This window comes from Bombus vosnesenskii, unplaced genomic scaffold (genome assembly GCF_011952255.1).
Source record: "Bombus vosnesenskii isolate JDL3184/JDL3185 unplaced genomic scaffold, Bvos_JDL3184-5_v1.1 scf7180000014535, whole genome shotgun sequence".
NCBI classification, from domain to species: Eukaryota; Metazoa; Arthropoda; class Insecta; order Hymenoptera; family Apidae; genus Bombus; species Bombus vosnesenskii.
The window spans coordinates 673,823-694,264 of record NW_022883506.1 but is presented as its reverse complement, the minus strand read 5'-3'; the positions used below and the strand labels follow the sequence as shown (position 1 = coordinate 694,264).

General features: G+C 39.3%; 1 protein-coding gene across 2 annotated transcripts in view; it reads right to left on the bottom strand.

The window, feature by feature from the left end:
* Positions 1–20,442, bottom strand: part of LOC117240015 — a 78,796-nt gene that overhangs the window by 6,749 nt on the left and 51,605 nt on the right. For both annotated transcript variants that reach the window (XM_033505844.1, XM_033505843.1), the window contains one exon: positions 6,997–7,317. In XM_033505844.1, coding sequence (XP_033361735.1) covers positions 6,997–7,309 — 313 coding nt within the window. In that variant the 5' untranslated portion in view covers positions 7,310–7,317. The remainder of the gene's footprint in view (positions 1–6,996; positions 7,318–20,442) is intronic.

Genomic DNA, 20,442 nt, shown 5'->3' with positions numbered 1-20,442 from the left:
ACAGTTCTGAAAAAGCAAGAAGCAAAACGGGGCCAAAACCAGCTTCGCGCAATATTTATTTGATCAGATTCGTACGATGCAATAACGTACCCGTCCTTATTTAACTCGCGGCTGTATTAATATTAAAGTTTCGTTCCGGCTCCTCGGACGTATACTACGCCATTATGTTCTAATGCAAATTGAAAGACAAAAAAATAAGAATAAATGGCACAATGGGGATGCGACTCTAATTCTTCGAATTAATCTCGCGGGGATAAAACGAGAGAATTCATGATAAATCGAACACGGCGTGACAAGTGCGATGACTTACACTCTCATTAAGGTAACAAGTTGCATCCGTGCACCACAGTGCACAATTAAAGCGTACATGTATTTCCATATGAACGCTATCAGCGTCATATACAGTACGGCCGCGATGACGGTGAAGCGTCATCACTTTATCCTTGATTAATTAGTTCCTTAATTAATCAAGCACGGAACGCCGCTCGACGTAACGATAATTATATTGAGCGACGCGATAAAAATGATTACGGTTACTTTTGTTCGTGCTATAACGAAAGATATCGAGAAAGTGACATTGATTTTCAAATAAAAATTAACGTAAGTGAAATATACCATGGTCTTGGTAAAAGGTCGCGGCCAGCGGGATGTAGTTTGAATCGATTGAAATAGATTTTTAAACGTGAGATTCTTTATGGAAATTATAATATTTGTAGTTCTACGTAGAATGTAATTTTGTAAGCGATGTTCTTGCAACTGATAACGATGCATGAAACGTGAAAATAAATGAAAGTTATTCATTCTATATCTTTTTCCATTACGTAACAAAATGTCATCTCTTTGGAAAACCACTCATATTTCTGTAAATCGTTCCCACTATTTGTCACGACGAGTGATTAATCTTCGTATTTCACTTAATGTTTCTTATTTCAACACCAAAGTCACGACAGCATATTTCATTTCGCGTGGAAGTTCAGTTTTTATGACACGTGCATCGCGCGTGCAAATAAATGTATAAGCTAATATTCGTTATTACTTTAATTTAATTAGTAACTGTGTTGAGTTACTATATAATTTTCCAGGTCATTCTATGCTGTAAAATATTATACATAAAACATTAAAGTTTATGAGATCGAAATTATACGCTACTTACATAATTTACATTCATTTATATTAATATCATTAAGAAAACCTTGCTGTTTACTTTAAAAGAGTCAATAATATAAAAAAGCAAAACGTAACTATGTTTTAGATAACCTTTTCGATCTTCTATTACGAAGTATCAGTACAGGTTAATCATATTATAACAAGCTTTTTCTTGATAATAATTTGTCGAGACTAAATATACTCGCTTTACATCTGTAGGATAGCTTAAAATCTTTGTATCGCAACATGTAACCTCAAGAACGTCTCGCGAGACAAACATTAACAGTCTTTCGCGTGTTATCGTAAAACGTACATAATATAACTATCTTATCTATTATCATTGCCACAAATTACATCTTAATAGAAACCTATCCTCTTTAATTCTGCAGATTGCAACTCTAATTTGAACAACCTATATAACCTCCATTTTCACATTTCCTAAAACAATTCCACTCGTAAGAACAAAAACACCTTTGAGTTATCTTATTTAACCGCGAACTTCTACATGGCAGCTAAAATCCAAGGTAAACAATATCTAACGAGCCGAAGGAATGTTGCCGCAATTAAAATTAACGTTATTAACGATCTTCCATGAGATCTTATTTAATCTAACTACTTGAATATCGGCTATGAAAATAAAGCAAAATTTTTACGAGGGAAAACACATTATGGACATCGTAACCTTGTTACAAACGCGACTGGTGAATACGGCACTCGTGCGGTACACACGTTATCCCCAAAACTCGCGTTCCTGTCCATTAATCCACTGGACACATAATGATAACGCGTTTTAATAAATTAATCGTATCATGTGTATTTTACCGTATCGCGATAATGACACGTCGAACAGATCCGTTAAATCAACAGCTATTTAACGAGCATTTTCGCGAATAACAAACGAACGATAACGCAAACGCTTGAGTTCTACTCTCCGACGCTGAGCAGCGGTGTTAAGCGTAATTTTTAAAATGACACGCGCAGATGTATGTCGGTGGTCGTTTAACAGCCTTTTTAAGGATTACCTAGGAACGTACGATCCTGCCAGAGTCGAAATGGTTAAGACAGTCACGAGCCCTACGAAACATTGAAACTTTTCCACTTGGCGACTTCGATATTCCGACACAGTTTATTGTTCTTCAAAAAATCTCAGCCGTGGTTCAAAGTTGTCAGAATCGTCGACTCGCTCTACACGCTTCGAACGTATCGTCAAACAAAATCTCAAATCCGTCGACTGTTAAGCGAAATCGTGCTTCGTCAGTAGTATAATTCGTAATCAGTATCAGTGAGTCGTTCATCATCCAGGGATAGAATATCTCCTTCAAACAGTCAATTGAATTACAACGTCCAGAGCAACCTAGTCTCTCTCTCTCTCTCGCTCTCTCTCTCGCTCTCTCTCTCTTTCTCGCTCTCTCTTTCTCGCTCTCTCTCGCTCTCTCTCTCTCTCTCTCTCTCTCTCTCTCAGCTGGCTGGTATTTTGCTTTTCGAGACGAGTCGAACGAGTGGAAGTTCGCGAGGAAAAAGCTGAACGAAACGCGTCACCGCTAGTCACCGAGGGTACACTGTTTCCAGGGAGGAACAAGAACGGCACTAAGAGCCGACAACGCGTTATAATCCGCACTTTAATTCTAGAAGAAGGCACCGTAACGCGGGCAGACGCGTGGCCTGTTATAAACCGAGGCTCCGACCCGACAAGTAGTTTCACGATGCTTTTTGAAAGCGAGACGCTCGTAAGCGTCTCACTTTTGCTAATTTTTGAAATATTCGTGAATACTTAATATGTACGTTAAGCGTCGTTCGCATTGTCGTACGTTTGAATTTGTACTGCCCGGTCAATCGTAAGAATCGAAGATGCTAATGTATGGTACAAAGATGTGACTGCGCGATGAACCGATAAGATGTAACTTCGTTGAATATCGTAATCCACACGGTTGCTTACAACAATCTTTTATTATTCCTCTATTTTCCAGGCGTTAATTATTCAGACATTTTTTTACCAGAGAATCTGAGCGATACTTTATTTTATGATTCATTACTGTGTACTTTTGCAAATATATGTATTATCAATTTATCACTCTTTTCGCTTTGACCGTTTTATCAATTTATTGCTTTTAACGAAAATTAAATTATTGACATTAAACATTAAATTATTAAGAGATCATTTCTTAGGAATATCAAATATTCACATATATATATACATATTCTTTAACGCATTTTACGTTAACGATATACAAATAGATCCATTTAACGTTGGCAGACATTTCGAAAGTCCAAAGACACATACAGTGTGAAGAGATCTTTGACCTAACAAGCGTTAACGAGAGCAGGGACCATGTATATTTTAAGCTAATAAATGAAAAACACGAATGGAAAATTTATTTTCGATCTTGCTAAGTAGTTACGCTATGTTCGCGTTCCTTAACCATTTTTAAAAGAACTAACGGTTAATAATGAAAAAAATAGAACAAAATTTATCGAGCTTAAAGTAGATTTTCCAATAGAAAAGAGTTTGAAAAGGATCGCATTCCAGAGCAGAGAATGTTGCACCTGCAAAGACATCCAGCTGCGCTTAGCTCGTTCTAACGAAGCGAGTGACTCGCGCCGCGATTAGTAAAAGGATGCGAAGTTGAAGCGTTAGCGGCTCATCGCCGGCTTTAGAAAGAAGTCAAACCACAGTATCGAACTTCTATACTGCTAGAGCAACAGTACCTCGGGACCCGTTGCCACGAAGCAAAAGACACCGAAGCCATCAGAGCATGCAATTCTGTTCGAGAGCACTTAGATTCGCCACATCAGGAAACGGTGTCCTCTGTGTGTATTGGTCAACAAAGAAACGGACACGTGACCGTGATACTATCTCTTTCTTGGGGAAATTCTTTTTCCACATTCTCGTTCCAAAAGCTTCTTACAGATAAATGATTTTGAGAAATCATCCTTTTTGTCTTATTTCTTTGATTTCGTTTCTTTGAAATTTATATTATTGTTATTGTTAATCGTGAGATATCGAGCAGAATAATCTTCCTTCAAAGAGGTAGTAATATCGACAAAGGTTTAGCTGAATAATCCATAAACGTAGCTTTTTCTATATGAATAAACCAAATTGCCTAATTCCCACTTCTGCTAAAATCCCAATTCTTTCTCGCAGCGAAATAAACTCCGTTATCTTTAGCGAACTGCAAACGAAATAGGTATTTTCATATATAGAAGCAACGAAGAAATGTCCAGTTAAGATGTATTCGCCTGACAGCAGGCCGACCACTCGGCAAAGTGTTAATTTGTTAATTTCACGTGACGCGTGCGCCATAGTGAGATGCTTTAACGCAGTTGACCCTCGAACTTTCATACATGCATACCATCTCGAACTGTCTTCGTGCAATTTGAATGTGAAAATCATGGCTCGCTCGTACCTACTCCACGAACACGAATACAAACACGAACTCGTCTCTTTTTCCCGATGATCGCCACGTCCTGCCACGCCGTTCTAGAGCTGGTTAAGGCTCGTTCTGGTTTGAACGTGCGTCGCATGCGACGCTTACCGATTTTGTAAATGAATCGCTTTTGTTGCCGATCGAACCACAGTCTGTACCGTAACGACCAAAAGGGTAACCCACGGTTAACTGTATTCTTTTTTAGCCCGTTATCGTGGCGCCCGCGATCGATTACTCGCGTGAAACACGATAACGACCACGATTATCCACGTTATTTAGCGACTCCGTCACACCTCTTCGAGTAGTAGAAACTACCGGGCCAATTAAATTGATTTAGATGTTCCGATAAAAGTGGAAAAGTCAGGCAACGATACGTGCGCCCAATAATGTTGCTTTTATGAAACTTTCACACGTCATTCCGCCGCTCAATAAATTAACACGATGCTTATTTACCAAAGCTAGTTTTTTAATTTCTTGATCGACCGTCTAGAATTCTTGGTTACAAATGAAATATCTTAATGGTATTAAGTATAGAAGCTACCTAGAAGAACCTAAAATAATACATTCCACTGTAATTCTGTACGCTAAACCAATTTATATCTTTCATAACCACCGACTGCACATTAATAATTATTTGTAAACATCGAATTATCCAAACTTGTAACGTTCATTGTAACGGACAAGTTTGACAGCATATTCCTGCTGCGTGAGACTATTTTAAACTCGAATTTTTTAAATTAGTCAAAATTATAATACGCGATATGGAAAGCTAACAGTTTCTAATAACACCGATAAGAAAGATATCAAAAATAGACACAAATTGAGGAAAATGTAAACCTAGGTAATAGATAGTTCACTACGGTCTATGATTACTGCAGCAGAAAGCAGTAATCTACCTATGATATTAATGTAAAAGAGCTAGAACTAAGATTGCTAGCCAAAGTTACTTTGCACAAGGAAAACGATTGATCCGGATAATTGCACAATATGTGTTTTAACAACAAGAAAATTTTGTACGTTGAAACCATTACCTTGCTAGTCTGTTCGAATGCATCACAATAGACGTCATTTCCGTTCATCTACAAGCATAGTACACGAAATCATCGCCGTAGAATATTTCCACGTTAGATTTGCATTGTTACTTCGAAACATTAGCTGCTGTACTCATATAGAGTATCATATTCTTAGTATTATGATAGCACGTATTATGCTTATTAATTGCACCTGAATGAACTTCGAGTATTCCGCGCATCCTGTGGTCGCGCTATAATAATTCATAAATTGCGCAACCGTTGTCCATCGTGATGCAACCTAACCCGCATTCCTCTATGTAACGAACATTTCGCTCCTTCGACACATGGAGGTCGTGAGATAAGTCGAAAAAATTAAAGATGCCCGTCTAAGTGAAATCGCTCGATCGATGCAGAGCGAGAATCGAGAGTCGGGTTCGCGGATTCATGCCTCTCAGGAAGAACAATCCTACGAGTAACTCTACATTTTTCGAAGAAAAATAGCCGAAACCTTCCTTCTATTCGTCGCGAGTTTAGAAAGCCGATGAGTGATGACGACATTATGCGTTCCAGACACGTTTCGATGGTTTAAAACGGTGTCATTGCCTGCGACGGTGACAATGAATGAAGATTTTATGTAGTATTCCTTGTGATAAGGTAGGAGAAGATGGAGAGCCAATCGAGAAATTCTGTAATCTTTCAATACATCGATGTAACTTTTGTCAGGAAATTAGATGCATTCTTTAAAAACTTACGTCAAAAACAAAAAGCATGATTTATTATAAAATTTACTAAAACGTTAATAAAAGCTATAAAAGAATGCCTCTTCGCTGCCTCATTTATTTCTTTTTTATTCGTAACATTTTGAAACTATGAGGAAACGTAACAGTCGTTAAACGCGTCCTCGATAACTAAACGCTTGTTAACACGAGAAAACCGATGGCGTTTAATTGTCCCTATGGGTAATTATGAACCTCTGATTTCGTTAAATGTATTGTAAATCGCGTCATTGACTACTTATACCGAGTCGTCAACACGAACCATAATTTGTTTGATTGCTGACAAAATTACAGCGTCGATTTCGCTACGATGTTCATGCCTAAGATTGTTCGCAATTACAACATCGAAAAGAAGAGTGAAATAAGTCGAAACCTGCAGCGATAGATACGCTGCTTGCCGCGAGATACTCAATAAATACAAAATGACAAGGAATATGTATTGTTGAAAATGATCGATCTTGCTTCTCATGTAACCTACGTAACCTTTGAAATTTTTTACGCCACCTCATTTCACATATCGTTATGCATTTCACAAGGAAAAGCGAATACTTTTTACTGTAATTTATCTCTGTCAATAGCAAATTTTTCTATTTTACCCTAACTCTGTTCGTTTTATTATCGTACGGAAATATTTACCACGCTGTTTCTCGGGCTCGTGTTCGACGATGAACGCAGGAACGGCCGTGACCATTTGATAATCGGCCTCGGCGACGTCTTGCTCCTGTTCCTGCTTAGTGGCGAGCAACGCTTGCATGGCGCTCGCGTCCCCGCAGCTTCTCCTGGTGTACTTCGTCCTCGAAACCCTCAGCAGGGCGGCTGGGCTGATGCTCTGACAGTTGTCCCGCGGCGTCGACGTCCCCGGTGGCTCGTCCAGGGTCGTCGGGCTCGACAACGAAAGGGCCACGTCGTCAGCACTATGGCGCCTTGATTTTGACAACCGTTTAAACATTCTGCCACCTGGAATCCAATCCACATGTTCCTGAGGATTAGTTTCGGTGTGGAATCAATGTAAAATTATACAATTAGGTATATCAAGCATATTTCAATTAATTTCTTCGAAAATTGATACTCTAATTTGAAACGTTGAATATACTATGAAACCAATCGGTTCATCTAGTTTTTATCGTAAAACGATAAACGTAGCTCAATCTTTATAGCATTCGATTTGAAGTAACGGTCACGTGTAACGCTTGGCATCGATCGCAGGTCAAATTCCTGTTCATGAACGCGAGCTACCTTGAAATTTAGCTTCCCCTAAAAACCAACAGTCACGTAAAAACAGCAACAAAGAGGCCGTATTCGTTACAATATACTAGCGAATGCGCTTCGATCCGTAACTTTCCAAGTACGATTTACCGTTCAATCCTCTTGGACGCAGCCAATACATCGTGGCTTTTTGCGATTCGATGGGAGGCAACGATGAACTCGATATAAATCACCGACCGATTCGAATCATAGCGATCAAATTCGTTCGGAAGAATAACGCGCGCGTTATATACGTACTCGTGTTTCAGAGCGTAGTTCACCGAATACTTCAAACGAAAAAAAGAGGAACCTACGTGGAAAGTAGAAAAACCATAGCCGGAAGAAATAACCGTTGTCTCCCATAGATGTGTCATACTTTGCTTTTTTCATCGATGTTTGTTCAATCGATATAACAGGATTTTCCTTTTCTGATGAGAACAAATATTATGGTTGATTGCAATACGATTGGAGAGATAGCAAGAAGACAACCGAAAAATGCAAAAAAATAAAATCTAACTCTCGACGTAAATATCGTAGACTACTTGTAAAAATATTACGCGTCGCCAGCAATTTGCCACGATTTTCCATGGATACGCGTTTCCGCGGAAATTGAAACCGTAGGAAAAGCGAGATCTAGAAAAGTTCGCTCAACGGGACGATGACACGGAATATACTGAAACTTTTTCCTCGACTTTTTCCTTCGTTTACTTGTTCCATGCCGGCTGTTTCTCTTGTTGGAGCGTGCACTCGTGTAAGCTTCGTCATACAGCTAGAGAGAGCAAGAACCTATTCAATGCACTTCGAAGGTCGTGTCGAATGCAATGATACGAGCACGAGACCGACACGAAGCCACCAGTAATCTCAGGATTATTGATATTTCGTCGATGTACACTGCTCTAATTGGAGTATCGTAAATGAGGCAATTAAAAGAGAATCTCTCATGAATTCTGTACACGGTTTTCGCACACTTGTGTCTGTAAAATTAACCTTTTTGCGTTTTTTATATGCATACGACTTCTTTTATTGAAAAAGATTAAGTTTATAATAACATTTTAAGCATCTTTTACAAAACTTTAAACAAGAAGTTTCAACAATTCGAATAACTTGAAAGCGATAAAACGCTACTATCGCACTATCTAAACGTCGCCTTTTATTAAATGGGAACGAATGTTTGCAACTCCAACGTTTTTCGATATTGAGGTTTAGCTTAGAAGACTCTATTGAAAATCTTCCACTTTGACGCAAGAACGAATTCGACTTGCAATTGCAACAAATAAACAAAAAACTCACTGCACATATATTCAAACTTCGTCATACGACCGAAGAATCTATAAAATTGTTCGACCATAACTAAGAAATTTTAGCCAATAAGCGGTTTTGAAACGCGTATCATCATTGTGACATGATCGAGTTGGTACTATAACGCAACTACGAAATTACGTTATTAACGTTCGAGTTTATTGTCCGGGTATCTCTGTTTTACATTAACCTATTAGTGTAGCTTAACCAAGTAAAGTATTTGACAACCGTATCGATGTGGACGATAATAGTCGCACTAGCTATCGAACTCGGCGAAAACGAGGGAAAAGCGACGGTCAAAAATAGGAGATCGCAACCGTGGAAACGTCCCGTGTAATAGGGGCATTACGGCGATCGCAAGATATTATTTTCGAACGGCGCGGCGCGGCGGTAGCGCGGCTGCATGGAGAGCAATTAACTTCTCTCCTCGCGGTCGGGTACGAAGGCCGCTCGCTATTATTTATTTTCCTTCACCAAGGTCCTCTGGTTGTACGGTCAGGAGTCTAATGCACAGCCGAGAGACACAAGGCAACGGTCAACGGAACTCCCGGCAGAAAGAGACGAGGCAGAACGTCTTTCTCGGTGTGAACGTCCCGTTCCTGCAACCCTCCCACGCAACCCGCCCCACTCTGCTCTTTTCTCGTTTCCGTTCCCCAGCGTACTGCGGTGTATAATAAACGTTCTTCGATTATTAATCGAGATTTCTCACCTCGCGAACGAGATACCTCACGAACTGGTTTCTATTTATTCTTGACGATTCTTCGAACCAGGTATCTCGTGAGTCGAAGTTCCATCTTTGTAATATATCAGGAAATTTTCTTATGCGGTATAGCCAAATAAAGCGACTAAATCTCTAATGAAGGCAGCACGCAATAATAGTTTAAAATGTCGAAAGGCGGTAAAGAAATTGGCAATTAAACGATGAAGCTCGTCTCGCTATTACCGCGTAAAGAAGAATTCGTATCCTCCCTCGACTTACGAACTTCCATTTAACCCGGAGCGTACTTTATGACCTCCTTCTTACAATTACAGAAGTCGCCAACTCTCGTAACTCTCGTAACATTGGTATTTCTACGCAGTCAATTAGCTGGATGAGCGAGAAGGAAGGCCGCACCGCGCCGTGCCGTATCCCGTCGACCTCCTTATTCTTCCCCCGGTCTTGTCTTGCTCCGGCTCTTTCTTCGTAAATTAAATTTCGTAAATCAAACCGTTTTGCAGCGAAAGTGACCTGATTTTACCAACAAAACCAACGTTCAGGAAGAGGTTCCTTCAATGTTAACAAGATGCACATCGAGAGATCGTCTACGATCATCGGACATCCGTCACCAGCCGCGTTTCTTACGTTGTCGCTATTAAATTACATATATCGTTCCATCGATTTTTAGCAAAATAATCTAGGCTTCTTGCTCAACCGTAACGAATGCGATATTGCGCGCGACGCTCATTGACAGCAGTAGGTACCGGGAGAAGATGCGGATTTACCGGCTGGATAATAGCTCGATTCATTGGATCGGTCCTTTTGGTAAATGGACGATCATTGGTCTGGAAAAGTAATCGTTTTGCCTTGTTTCTTCTTCGTTTATATCGTTTGAAAGAAACAATCAATTTATATTACACGGTGTGTTGTACCATAAGAAATTCTTGATTCAAAGCGGTGATACATAAAAGATGTTAAAAAAAATCAAATTTAAACGCCGTACATTTCGCAGAGCACATAAAGCACGAGAGAGTTTCCTGTAACATCGTTAAAATATGGCTGCAAGGCCCGTCAAAGAGCTATCTGATTCATCCCGACGTTTCATTAAGGAGTACATTATCGATCACAATGTAGATTGCATTTTACGTGATCGCGGGATGAACCGCTGCCAAGAGTAAAGAGAAAACTCCGAACAACCGCCGTTCCCTCGGTTGCCGTAATGGCCCGGCACTTTCAATTTTCATTTTTCTGCTTTTCAATTATGAACACGCTCGCGTGGTACCGCCGACGAACTGTCGGTTTCAATCCCCTTTCGTTGCCATGTTCGTCGCGGCGATTTCGCGGAGCAACGGCGCGTGCATTCAAAACGTCAGATTCTTCGCTCGCAAACTCCAGGCACGAAATTAATTCATGCGCAGTTTTTTCGTTCCTGTCGACGTGTGTATCGTGTCTGCGACGCGTGAACATCCACGCACTGTAACTTGCGTCGCACAATCGACAGATTGCGTCGCTTCTTTAAGAGGGCCTCCGCGTTTTCAAAAACATCTGAATCGCGACAAACATACAGTCTGCGGGAAACCAAATGAAACGTAGGTGAAAAAATTTATGAAAATCGAAGCTGTTACCATTTTTATTCGTCCGTGTAGAAATGATTCAACCGGTTTTAATAATCGGTAACTAAATGTGTGAGTAAATAAATTGATAGCTAACAGCGGTATATAGCTATTCCTGCATCTGCGATTTTCATCGACGAAACAATAAAATTGAATCGGGTGAAACGGAATGTCGATGTCTCGAATTGTAATGCAAATAATCGAAGGCCATCTAAAATAGGTGTAGCCGTGGCATTCGGGTTGCATTCGATCTTACACGCGGCTTAATTGAAAACGATTAGTTTTGCGGAATAAGCTGCTATACACTGCTTAACGATCGTTGATTATCCATTTAAAGGACGGTTAATCAACCCGTGAAATCTTTATCAAAATCAGTGTATCTTCAATTTAATTAGCCAATTTCAACAGTGATAATAGTTTCCGATGAATGAATTCAATTTTACTCTGTATATTTAGAATGTAAGTGAAATATCTTTTTATCGGTAGCGTTAAATCGTAGAACTATGTAAGTGCGTTAGAAATAATTGATACGAATTAAGAGAGAATTAATTATTTATTCTCATGGATACATATAGTTATGTATCCTACCTAATTTATACTGTTTATATTTCATAAGTCCAAATAGTAACGGATACTTTCTTAGTCCATGAAGGTTTTTGATTAGATCGCGATAACCCGACTCGTATCGATTAAAAGGTTTCCCCTGTCTCGTAAGAAAGCTCTCTTGAGACTAGTTCTTGTTACGAGCGCGAAGAATCTCTCATTGTTTCGCTTTACATCAGACAGTTCATCGATATTGTTGTGACTAAGGGCGTGGATAGTGACATGATCGTAAATTTCACTTGAACTGGAGAACCTGATATTTCGAGTAAACACCAATTATTTTTAGAAGGAGCTCACAGATCGCAAATGACAATTACGTATTGTTTTCAATCGCTATACTATTATGACTTCTAAATTTAAGTTACTTTTGATAAAGTAGATAAATACCGTTGCTCTTGCTATATTCGGATTTTAGTGCAAATTAGGAAATGAATTTCCATGGAAGGAATACATGCTATTGACGGTGACACTACCACATATACAAATATGGTACCGTCTATGTATGAGAATGCAAAGGAACATTAATTGAGTAAAGAAATTCAGCAGACATCGAGCAAACGCCATGTAAACACGCATCGCATCTGCTCCAAAACAATTAAATCTCGACACAGTCTTATCCCTTACAACAACATACCTCGGTCCAGGGGTTAGGGCATCTAAAGGAACACCTGAATCAGTATTCTTTATTCCAAAAGTTCTCGGCTTTGCGAAGCTTCCTCGAGGACAACAATCGTTGATCATCGTTCGACGACGAAGAGAGACCGGCGCATCAAGATCGATTCTTGTATCCCTCTACAGGCTGCACGTTTGTTTTTTATGGACGCGTCGACGAGTTAAACTCTCGTTCCAACGGGAAAGAAAACCCGTGTCGGACGCCCCGGCCCCCTAATTAACGCGTGCACCAGATAACCGCAAAGAGTCGTTAATTCGCGCGGAAACCACCTGTCAGACACTCAAAGACGTGTTCCTCGTGTCTATTGGTCGACGTGTGACCGGTCTCATCGCGAGATCGCAAGCCACAGAACCGGCAGCGGCCGCGAAATCGACATGCCAGATCTTTGGACAGGGCCGAAACCCTTTTTCGACCGGAATACGTCGCGCCAATTATAATTGCGTACGACAGTAGGCTTTTAACCGATCGACGCTGTTGCCGGTTTGAATTAACATTTTGTGACTATATTTGACAGGCTAGATAGCCGACGTTGAAAGTAACTACTTTTGAATTACGTGCTAGCCCAAGCGTTAATTCGTATCTCAATAAAGAAACGGAAAGCTAGAATAAAAGATTCGAATTCCTTTTACTTTTCAAAACGAGCGGAAGGATATCTATCAAGCGAGTACATCTTTTATTCATCGTACAAGATTTAGAAATCATAGTTACGTGCAAGAGAAAGCATGTAACAATTGACTGGCTGTTGACAGAAACCATGGTGGAGAAAGAAGGAAGCTGCATCTTCGCTGAAATATACCGTAGATAACCTACGATTCTTCGTGACTGAAATTACAATTACGCTTACAATGTCTACTTTAAGCGAAAGTCAGTAGTAACTATTAAAAGCCAATTTACAACGAACGTTGTTAAAACATTTATGGAACATTTCATGGTAAAAAGTGAGGGAAACGATGTACGCGCGAGCTCTCTCGAATATCTCCGCTACTCGTACACCTGTCGTGGCAAACAAAATGGTACCGAAGCCAGGAGCTTTATGTTGTACTAATTCGCGGTTTTGATCGTATGTATTGATATTGATATGTATTGATCGTCGCAAAGAAGTTTTACGTGCACGGAAGCAATTATACGCGACAGAGAACCCGGTTAGATTGCAATTTTCTATTTGTATCGAAGAGAGCGTATCCGTTTTCATCGTTATTAAAAGGGAGCTTTCCTTTTTGAAATTCTGGCGAATGCCAAAGTACCTTAGAAACACGGCAAGCGACCGGCCACGATGAAAGGATAAGCCGAATCGGCTGGTTTCGAGCCTCGAGAACGCTTTCGTTAAATATTCATATACGCGGTGCGAATGGACGGAACTAATGGTTAAGAATGATGAATGACGAGGCGAGTTGTGAAATGGAAAATGAAAATTTCTCGGCTATCCTCCACTTCCCCTCTCTCACTAGACATGTTCAACAATCGCCGGCTCACGAGAAATTATATCGTTCTCACCCGAAAGAGAACGGTAGGGGAGTAATTAAGTATTTAAAATCATTTGTAGCCTTTTTGGATGTGTCACACATTGCGTTCGAAAATTTCTAGGCAAGATGTTGGAAAGTAATTGAAAACAACGGAGTCTGCAATTGCTAATTAGGTATAATAACTCGAGCCTGTGAATATTCTAAAAGTTTGATCACGTAACCTTTAGTGGATTAGAAATCTATTTATTGAAACGCATGGAATTTTTGAAAAATTTGGAGAAAAGGCATTTTACGTGATATTTTTTCGTCAAAAACTGCTTCCAAATTTTACGTAGATTCGGATCGCTACGTCGCACCACTGTTCGGTTTCCATTAAACGAGAAACGATAGTTAGGAGAAGGAAGATGGAACGGTAAAATACGACGTTAATAAAATGTAGGAATTGTGACAGTTAATCGGCAATAAAATTTCTTTCCTAAATGAGATATCGATCATTACTTTTATACTCGGCAGATTCGATTTCACGTGTTGCTAATTGACGTTTTATTTTCGAGTGTTTTACGATTTCCTCGTTGTACAGAAAGAATCACATTAATCAAAACTTTCAAAAGTCACCAAAAGTATCGTTTTATTTGGCCAATTAACCGAGAGTGACCACTTTCGAGTTTTGGATTTATATCTTGCTTTCGGTCCTACTTCTTTCCTCGCTTCCAATAACTTTGAACATAATTTTTCGACACGAGTGAAAATCAACCCATTGTTGCACCGCATCGGTTAGTTTCTGAAACAACGCGTGTAATTAAACCATCTTTTCGACTCGAGAGTAAACTTTCGCGCGACTTAAATCGGAATAAGTAAATTTAATTCGTGTTATATATTAAATTATTGGTTTAATCAAGATAAAATATTTAATTTCTCTATTGGGTGTAAGAATATCTTTTGTTAAGAATTCTTGCAAATAATGTTCCGAGAACCTTGTATATCTAAATTAAACGGGACGTTTCTTCTTTCCTGCTACCTGAAATGCAATTCTAAACATTCTCGTCGTTAATTTATAATGATAAATTGTTCCGTTTCATCAAGAAAGCTAGGTACACCAAGGTATGAATCTCGAAAACCGCCAATCGATTGATGGGATGAAAAATGACTTTTTTCTGTCTGGACTCATCGCCATTAAGAACGCCATCAATCAACATACGAAGGGAAAAAATTTTTCTCTGACTAGTTACGTAAACCAGAAATTTTCTTCTCGGTTTCTGCCGATTTCTTCATACGCTATTGATACCTGTACTACTGCTTCTCCCAGTCTTGATAATCATGTCACGATATCTTCGTTACGCGACGTATTGAATACAACTCGCAAAGAAATAGTAACATCACTCATTAATTATACGCGTAAGAAACGTTTTGTACTGCCAAATCTGAACCACCCTATTAAACGAACAGTATCGGAATCGGCGTATAAGCATACGGTACCTGCACATCTATATCTCATACAGGCATATCGCGTAGAGGTTAACAGCGATTTCAAAACGCTCGTTTCCGAGGACCAAGGTCTCCTCTCGATTGACCGAGAAACGCGCATAAAATCTTTCAACAAGCAACACCTAACCATCATCCTCCATCAGGTTACGCCGGACCGCAGACCAAAATCGAACTTGGCTTTATCGAGGCGCACCGATAAAACCACGAAGCCCGAGTACATCAGCGACAACAATTAAAATTAAGATTAAAAGAAAGGAAGACACAGATGAGTCGGGTCTCGAGTTTGAGGGCGAACTACCAAACTTACGAAGAAACTTACGAGACGCACTACGCTTCAGGTTGGAGAAAGTCCTTGCGGTGGCTCCCACTGCTGTGCGACTGCAATGCACCATCGTGCCATCGGGGGAATATTATTACACGATTTCACGTAACGCACGTGCCGAGTCAACTGACGCGAGAACACGTATATACTCGCGCGAGCTGACAACCAGCCTTTGGAGAAGAGAGATCATCGTCGGAGAAGTGAGTGCCGTACGCGCCTCGTAGGGGATCAATCACATTCAGACGCGTCCCAGGCCAGATGAGATCGGAAGAGAACGGATCGCTTCCAAGTTCGAACGCTTGATTTACCACTCTGACTTCGTGATCGAGGAGCATCGCTTCCGGGATCATCGCGGAAGAAATCTAACGTGGACTACAAATACGACTAATTTTTGTCGTTAGAAACGATGACAGAATTAAATTCTATTTAAATACATCTATGAAGCGAGTTTGTATGTACGCATGCTTATTTCAAAATTCCTTTCGTTTCACGCAATAACAATAAAGAAATCGTAATAGCGTAACGTGTTTAACTCGAACCAGGTTTCTAATAGGGAGAAATCTCGCGTCATGGAAATTCTTTCGATTTTTCCAGTTTTTCACGTCACACTTGACGAAAAATAAGCCAAAAATTTTACTCGCCTTTAAAATCGCCAGCATAATAACTAGGTTCATAGAACGGCAAAGATGCTGCTTCGTGGTTGACCCCAACGAGAAATTTCTAAACATAGGAGAAACCTAACGAGATTTTATCGCGGAAGTTCAATCCTTTATTCCAAGTGGATGTTAAGTAGAACGTCATCGAATTTCTATCCTGCTCGGGTGCTCGTATAACCGTCTATGTAATCATCTTTCTCCAAGGAGATGCTTTTACGCGGGAAAATTGCAGCCTGCATTGTAAAAGTGTATACAGGGTAGCTTCGAAGTTTGCGCGCAAGATTAACATTCAAATATACATAATACTTATCGTTAAACGCATTTTGAAACGCGTGTCTAATTGGTTGGTAAAAATAAAACAGAAATAAATAGTAGATATACTTTTAAATGAAAAACAATTCGCATTTTCAATAGCTAAAAAGATAATATGTGTAATAGTATGAAACGTCCTATATGTCTTTAAATACTGCATGTCAAGATAAATAGTTTAGCGCGGAATTCACTTATATCATATTTATCCTCTTCAATCTCAATTTACGCAACATATTTAGAAATTCTTCCACATGCCACAGATTTATCTTAACACCTTGGAACTGACTACATATTTGCAATAACTTTTTGTAGAATGCGGTCTAAACAGGGCTGTCAGTTTTCCACGTGCTGCTTTTAAAATATCATTAGCAGATAAGGATTTTTCTCTGCTACAGCGGAGTGTAGAAATTTGTATCGGGTCGAACGCGGAACTAATCGAACTTTCCATTTGTCCGATCGATAAGAATGGCATAGAAGGAGCGAATAATATCTATTTCGTCGCTAACCTATCAGCAATTTCTGTTATCTGCGTTTCTCGCGTGATATATCACTCCTATTCGAAAAACTCTTTCTAACCGAAACGTATATCTATACCGGTTAATTACGTTTAATTGATCGATCTGTTTTCCTTTATCTACGAGGAAGTTTCACGGATGTTGAAATACCCGTGATACTTAAGCGGAACGCTCGCCAAACACGGCGAACAACGCATTTCTATTTTCACTCTTTCGCTCTTTCGAACAGAGCTACTCCACTTTTGCGAACAACGATTATGAAGTAACGTTAAACACAATTTTTTAGATCTATTCTCAGTCGGGCCGTTTTAGTTTTACTAACTCTATACAAGTAAATAAGCAGAACGTTAGTCCGCTTGCTATATTAATGCGGCAATTATCGCAGTCGCTCTATCATTAATAACTGGATGTAGGTAAGTAATACGAAATTCCATTCTTGTCTATAAATCGTGAGTAAATTTTTTCTTCAAGGCGTAATGGTTTTTGTCATAATTCAGAAATACGTATATTTAACAATTTGAAACTCCAATCTTTTCAACAACTACATGTGAGATATTTATCTCGTATCGAGTAATAATCGCGCACGAGACGCGGCATACGTTTATTTACAGTCATCATTTTCCGTACCAATGACGCGTGGCAGACACGTTCTTCATCCTTTCACTCGTGTAAATCGATCGGCTCTGCATTCTTGCTAAATCTTTTAGAATCTACGTTCGAAGCATACATCGTGTACAATCGCATGCATCTAGGAAATATTCGACCTTGCATTTTTCTACCATTCGTCCTTCTGGTAATCTTTGAAAGAATCTTGATTAACGTACATTTCTTGAATGATGTATTATCTTATTTTTTCTAATTCTTTAACAGAATTTTTAGTACGAGAGAATCTGCGAGAATTTTTGCTGCTTCGATTTAAAATATTTGTTGAAAATGACAACGTGAGTTCTCGCTCGCCATCTATATGCTGACGGCTAGTTACAAAAAGGAGTAACTAAAAGATATTACCAGACACGGTCGATAGACCAGATCGATAGTTTAAGACTTCCTTTTCGTTCATTCGTTCGTGTCCCTTCCAAGTGTGTGCAATAAAGGTTTTTCGGCTCCGAGAAGTGTGGTGTTCTTCATCCGAATAATAAAGTAATAACTAACGCGATCCTACCTCTAAATATAAATATAACAACAATATTTCTAGGTACTCTTATATTCCGGTTGATAATTAAAGACACGGAACGTTAAGATCTGCGATACAGAAAATCGAAAAATGATTGAAGAAGTTAAACTTTAGAGCCCATACTCGAGATGAAAGTCCGCGATGCGAAAAAGAGAGCAGCCTCGGATCTCGATTGTCACAAGCATTAAATCGAAACGAATATTCGCACCAGAATCCAGGATAATGATTTCGATGGCTATCGAGGCACAATGAGTCTGTGCAATTTTACGCAGATGCGGGATAAGTAAGCATCAATTATCATTAACGTTAATTTGAAATTAACGTTGACCATAGCGAGAAATGATCGTTCCTGGCCGTTTGAGACCACACGAAGAAACTCTGTCATTTCGCATAAATACAAATCTGCCCATTAATTGTCGTTGCTATAAATTATAGTATTATAAATTCGGCCTTTTGATCGTCAATTTGAACGCTATTCTCGCAGGCACAGAAGATATTTCTTCTTTGATGCTTCAACCGTGGCGCGACAGTCTGCGTGAACGCCCCTTTACATTCAATTACTCGTTAACATGAATTCCACACAGCTGAGAAATGAAATAGCGTTGGTCACGGTGTTTCTAATCGCTCTTCGCTCGGGGAGCTTGCTCGAATGTTTGCTCGTCTAGCCTTGTAGGTGTTTCATCGGTTACCGGTATAGTCACCCATTGTTTCCGTTGATTTTGTACACGTACTTCTTCATTTCTTTTCTAAGGGCTATATTAATTGCAGTGATAGCACTTCAACGTTGAACGCGTGTTATAACATAGGGGAATAAGAATATTTGTTTTTGTTTTTCATTAATGTCTGTTTCCTTTATTCTGGATACTACAATAGATACGCAGTTACAAGCATAGCAAGTAAAGTATTCTTCTTAATGAAAACTTTGCTATTTTCATATCATAAATTAAACACAGATTTATGATACACACTTTTTTACCGTATTATCTTATTCACAAACAACCGCATATTTCCTTACGATTGCCAAACAATTTACAACCACATTTTTTATACTAGATATTTATTCATCCCTATCATGCAATAAGATAGAACGCTGTTATTTCTCTGGGCGTCAAGTTCTTTCGATCTCGATTCTTAGAACACATCCATCGACTACTTGGGAAAATAACGCGGGCGATCCAATCGCGTAGCAATTTGCACGTGAGCGTTCAATAGACACGTCGATGTTGGTATGCGCTTTGTAGGCTGAGATTCAGACGCATTCCTTGCACAACCAGTAATTTAAGCAGCAGCCGATTGATATAATGCGACAGACGTAATGTACCAGGAATCAATCGCGAGTGTCAACGAGTAACCACGCTCTCTTAGAATGTCACGTTCGACTGAAAAAAAATCCTATCGTCAAAGGATGCAAGTAATTTCGATTCGCACGAGCGCTGATGTTCCGCACGTTACTTCCGATACTTGTGCATCTTTTGCAATACTTGCGTTTCTAGATATTTATTTGGGAAATGTTGCTGCACGTTCTCGTCTGTCGTTATATTCTGTAGGATATGGCGAATGAGAGTAGAATTAAAAATAAAAATTGGCAATAGAAATAACATTGACAAGATAAATTCCCTATAACTGTAATTCTGTAACCTAATTCACCTACTACGATAACTTTTTCCTTATCAGCGATTTACATATTTTTAATTCAGTTTATGTATTTCGGTATTTCTTATCGTAATTTTAATTCAATTCCTTGCACTCCATAGATCTTACTGCGGCATCCATCAAATATGTTCCCGTCTCAAGTATGACTCGATTCACAATATCTGTGCCATATCTCCTTACAAACCTAATTGAATTCACCCATTACAAATACTTTCTTTTTAACCATGATCTCTATATCTCTATAATCCAATCCATGAGTCATAATGTTTCTTGGTCTCGAATCAATTCTCTGGACTATATATGTCTTGGTACAGCTTTAATCGAATTCACGATACTCAAATCTTTTAACCCACTTCGGACTACTTGTTTCTG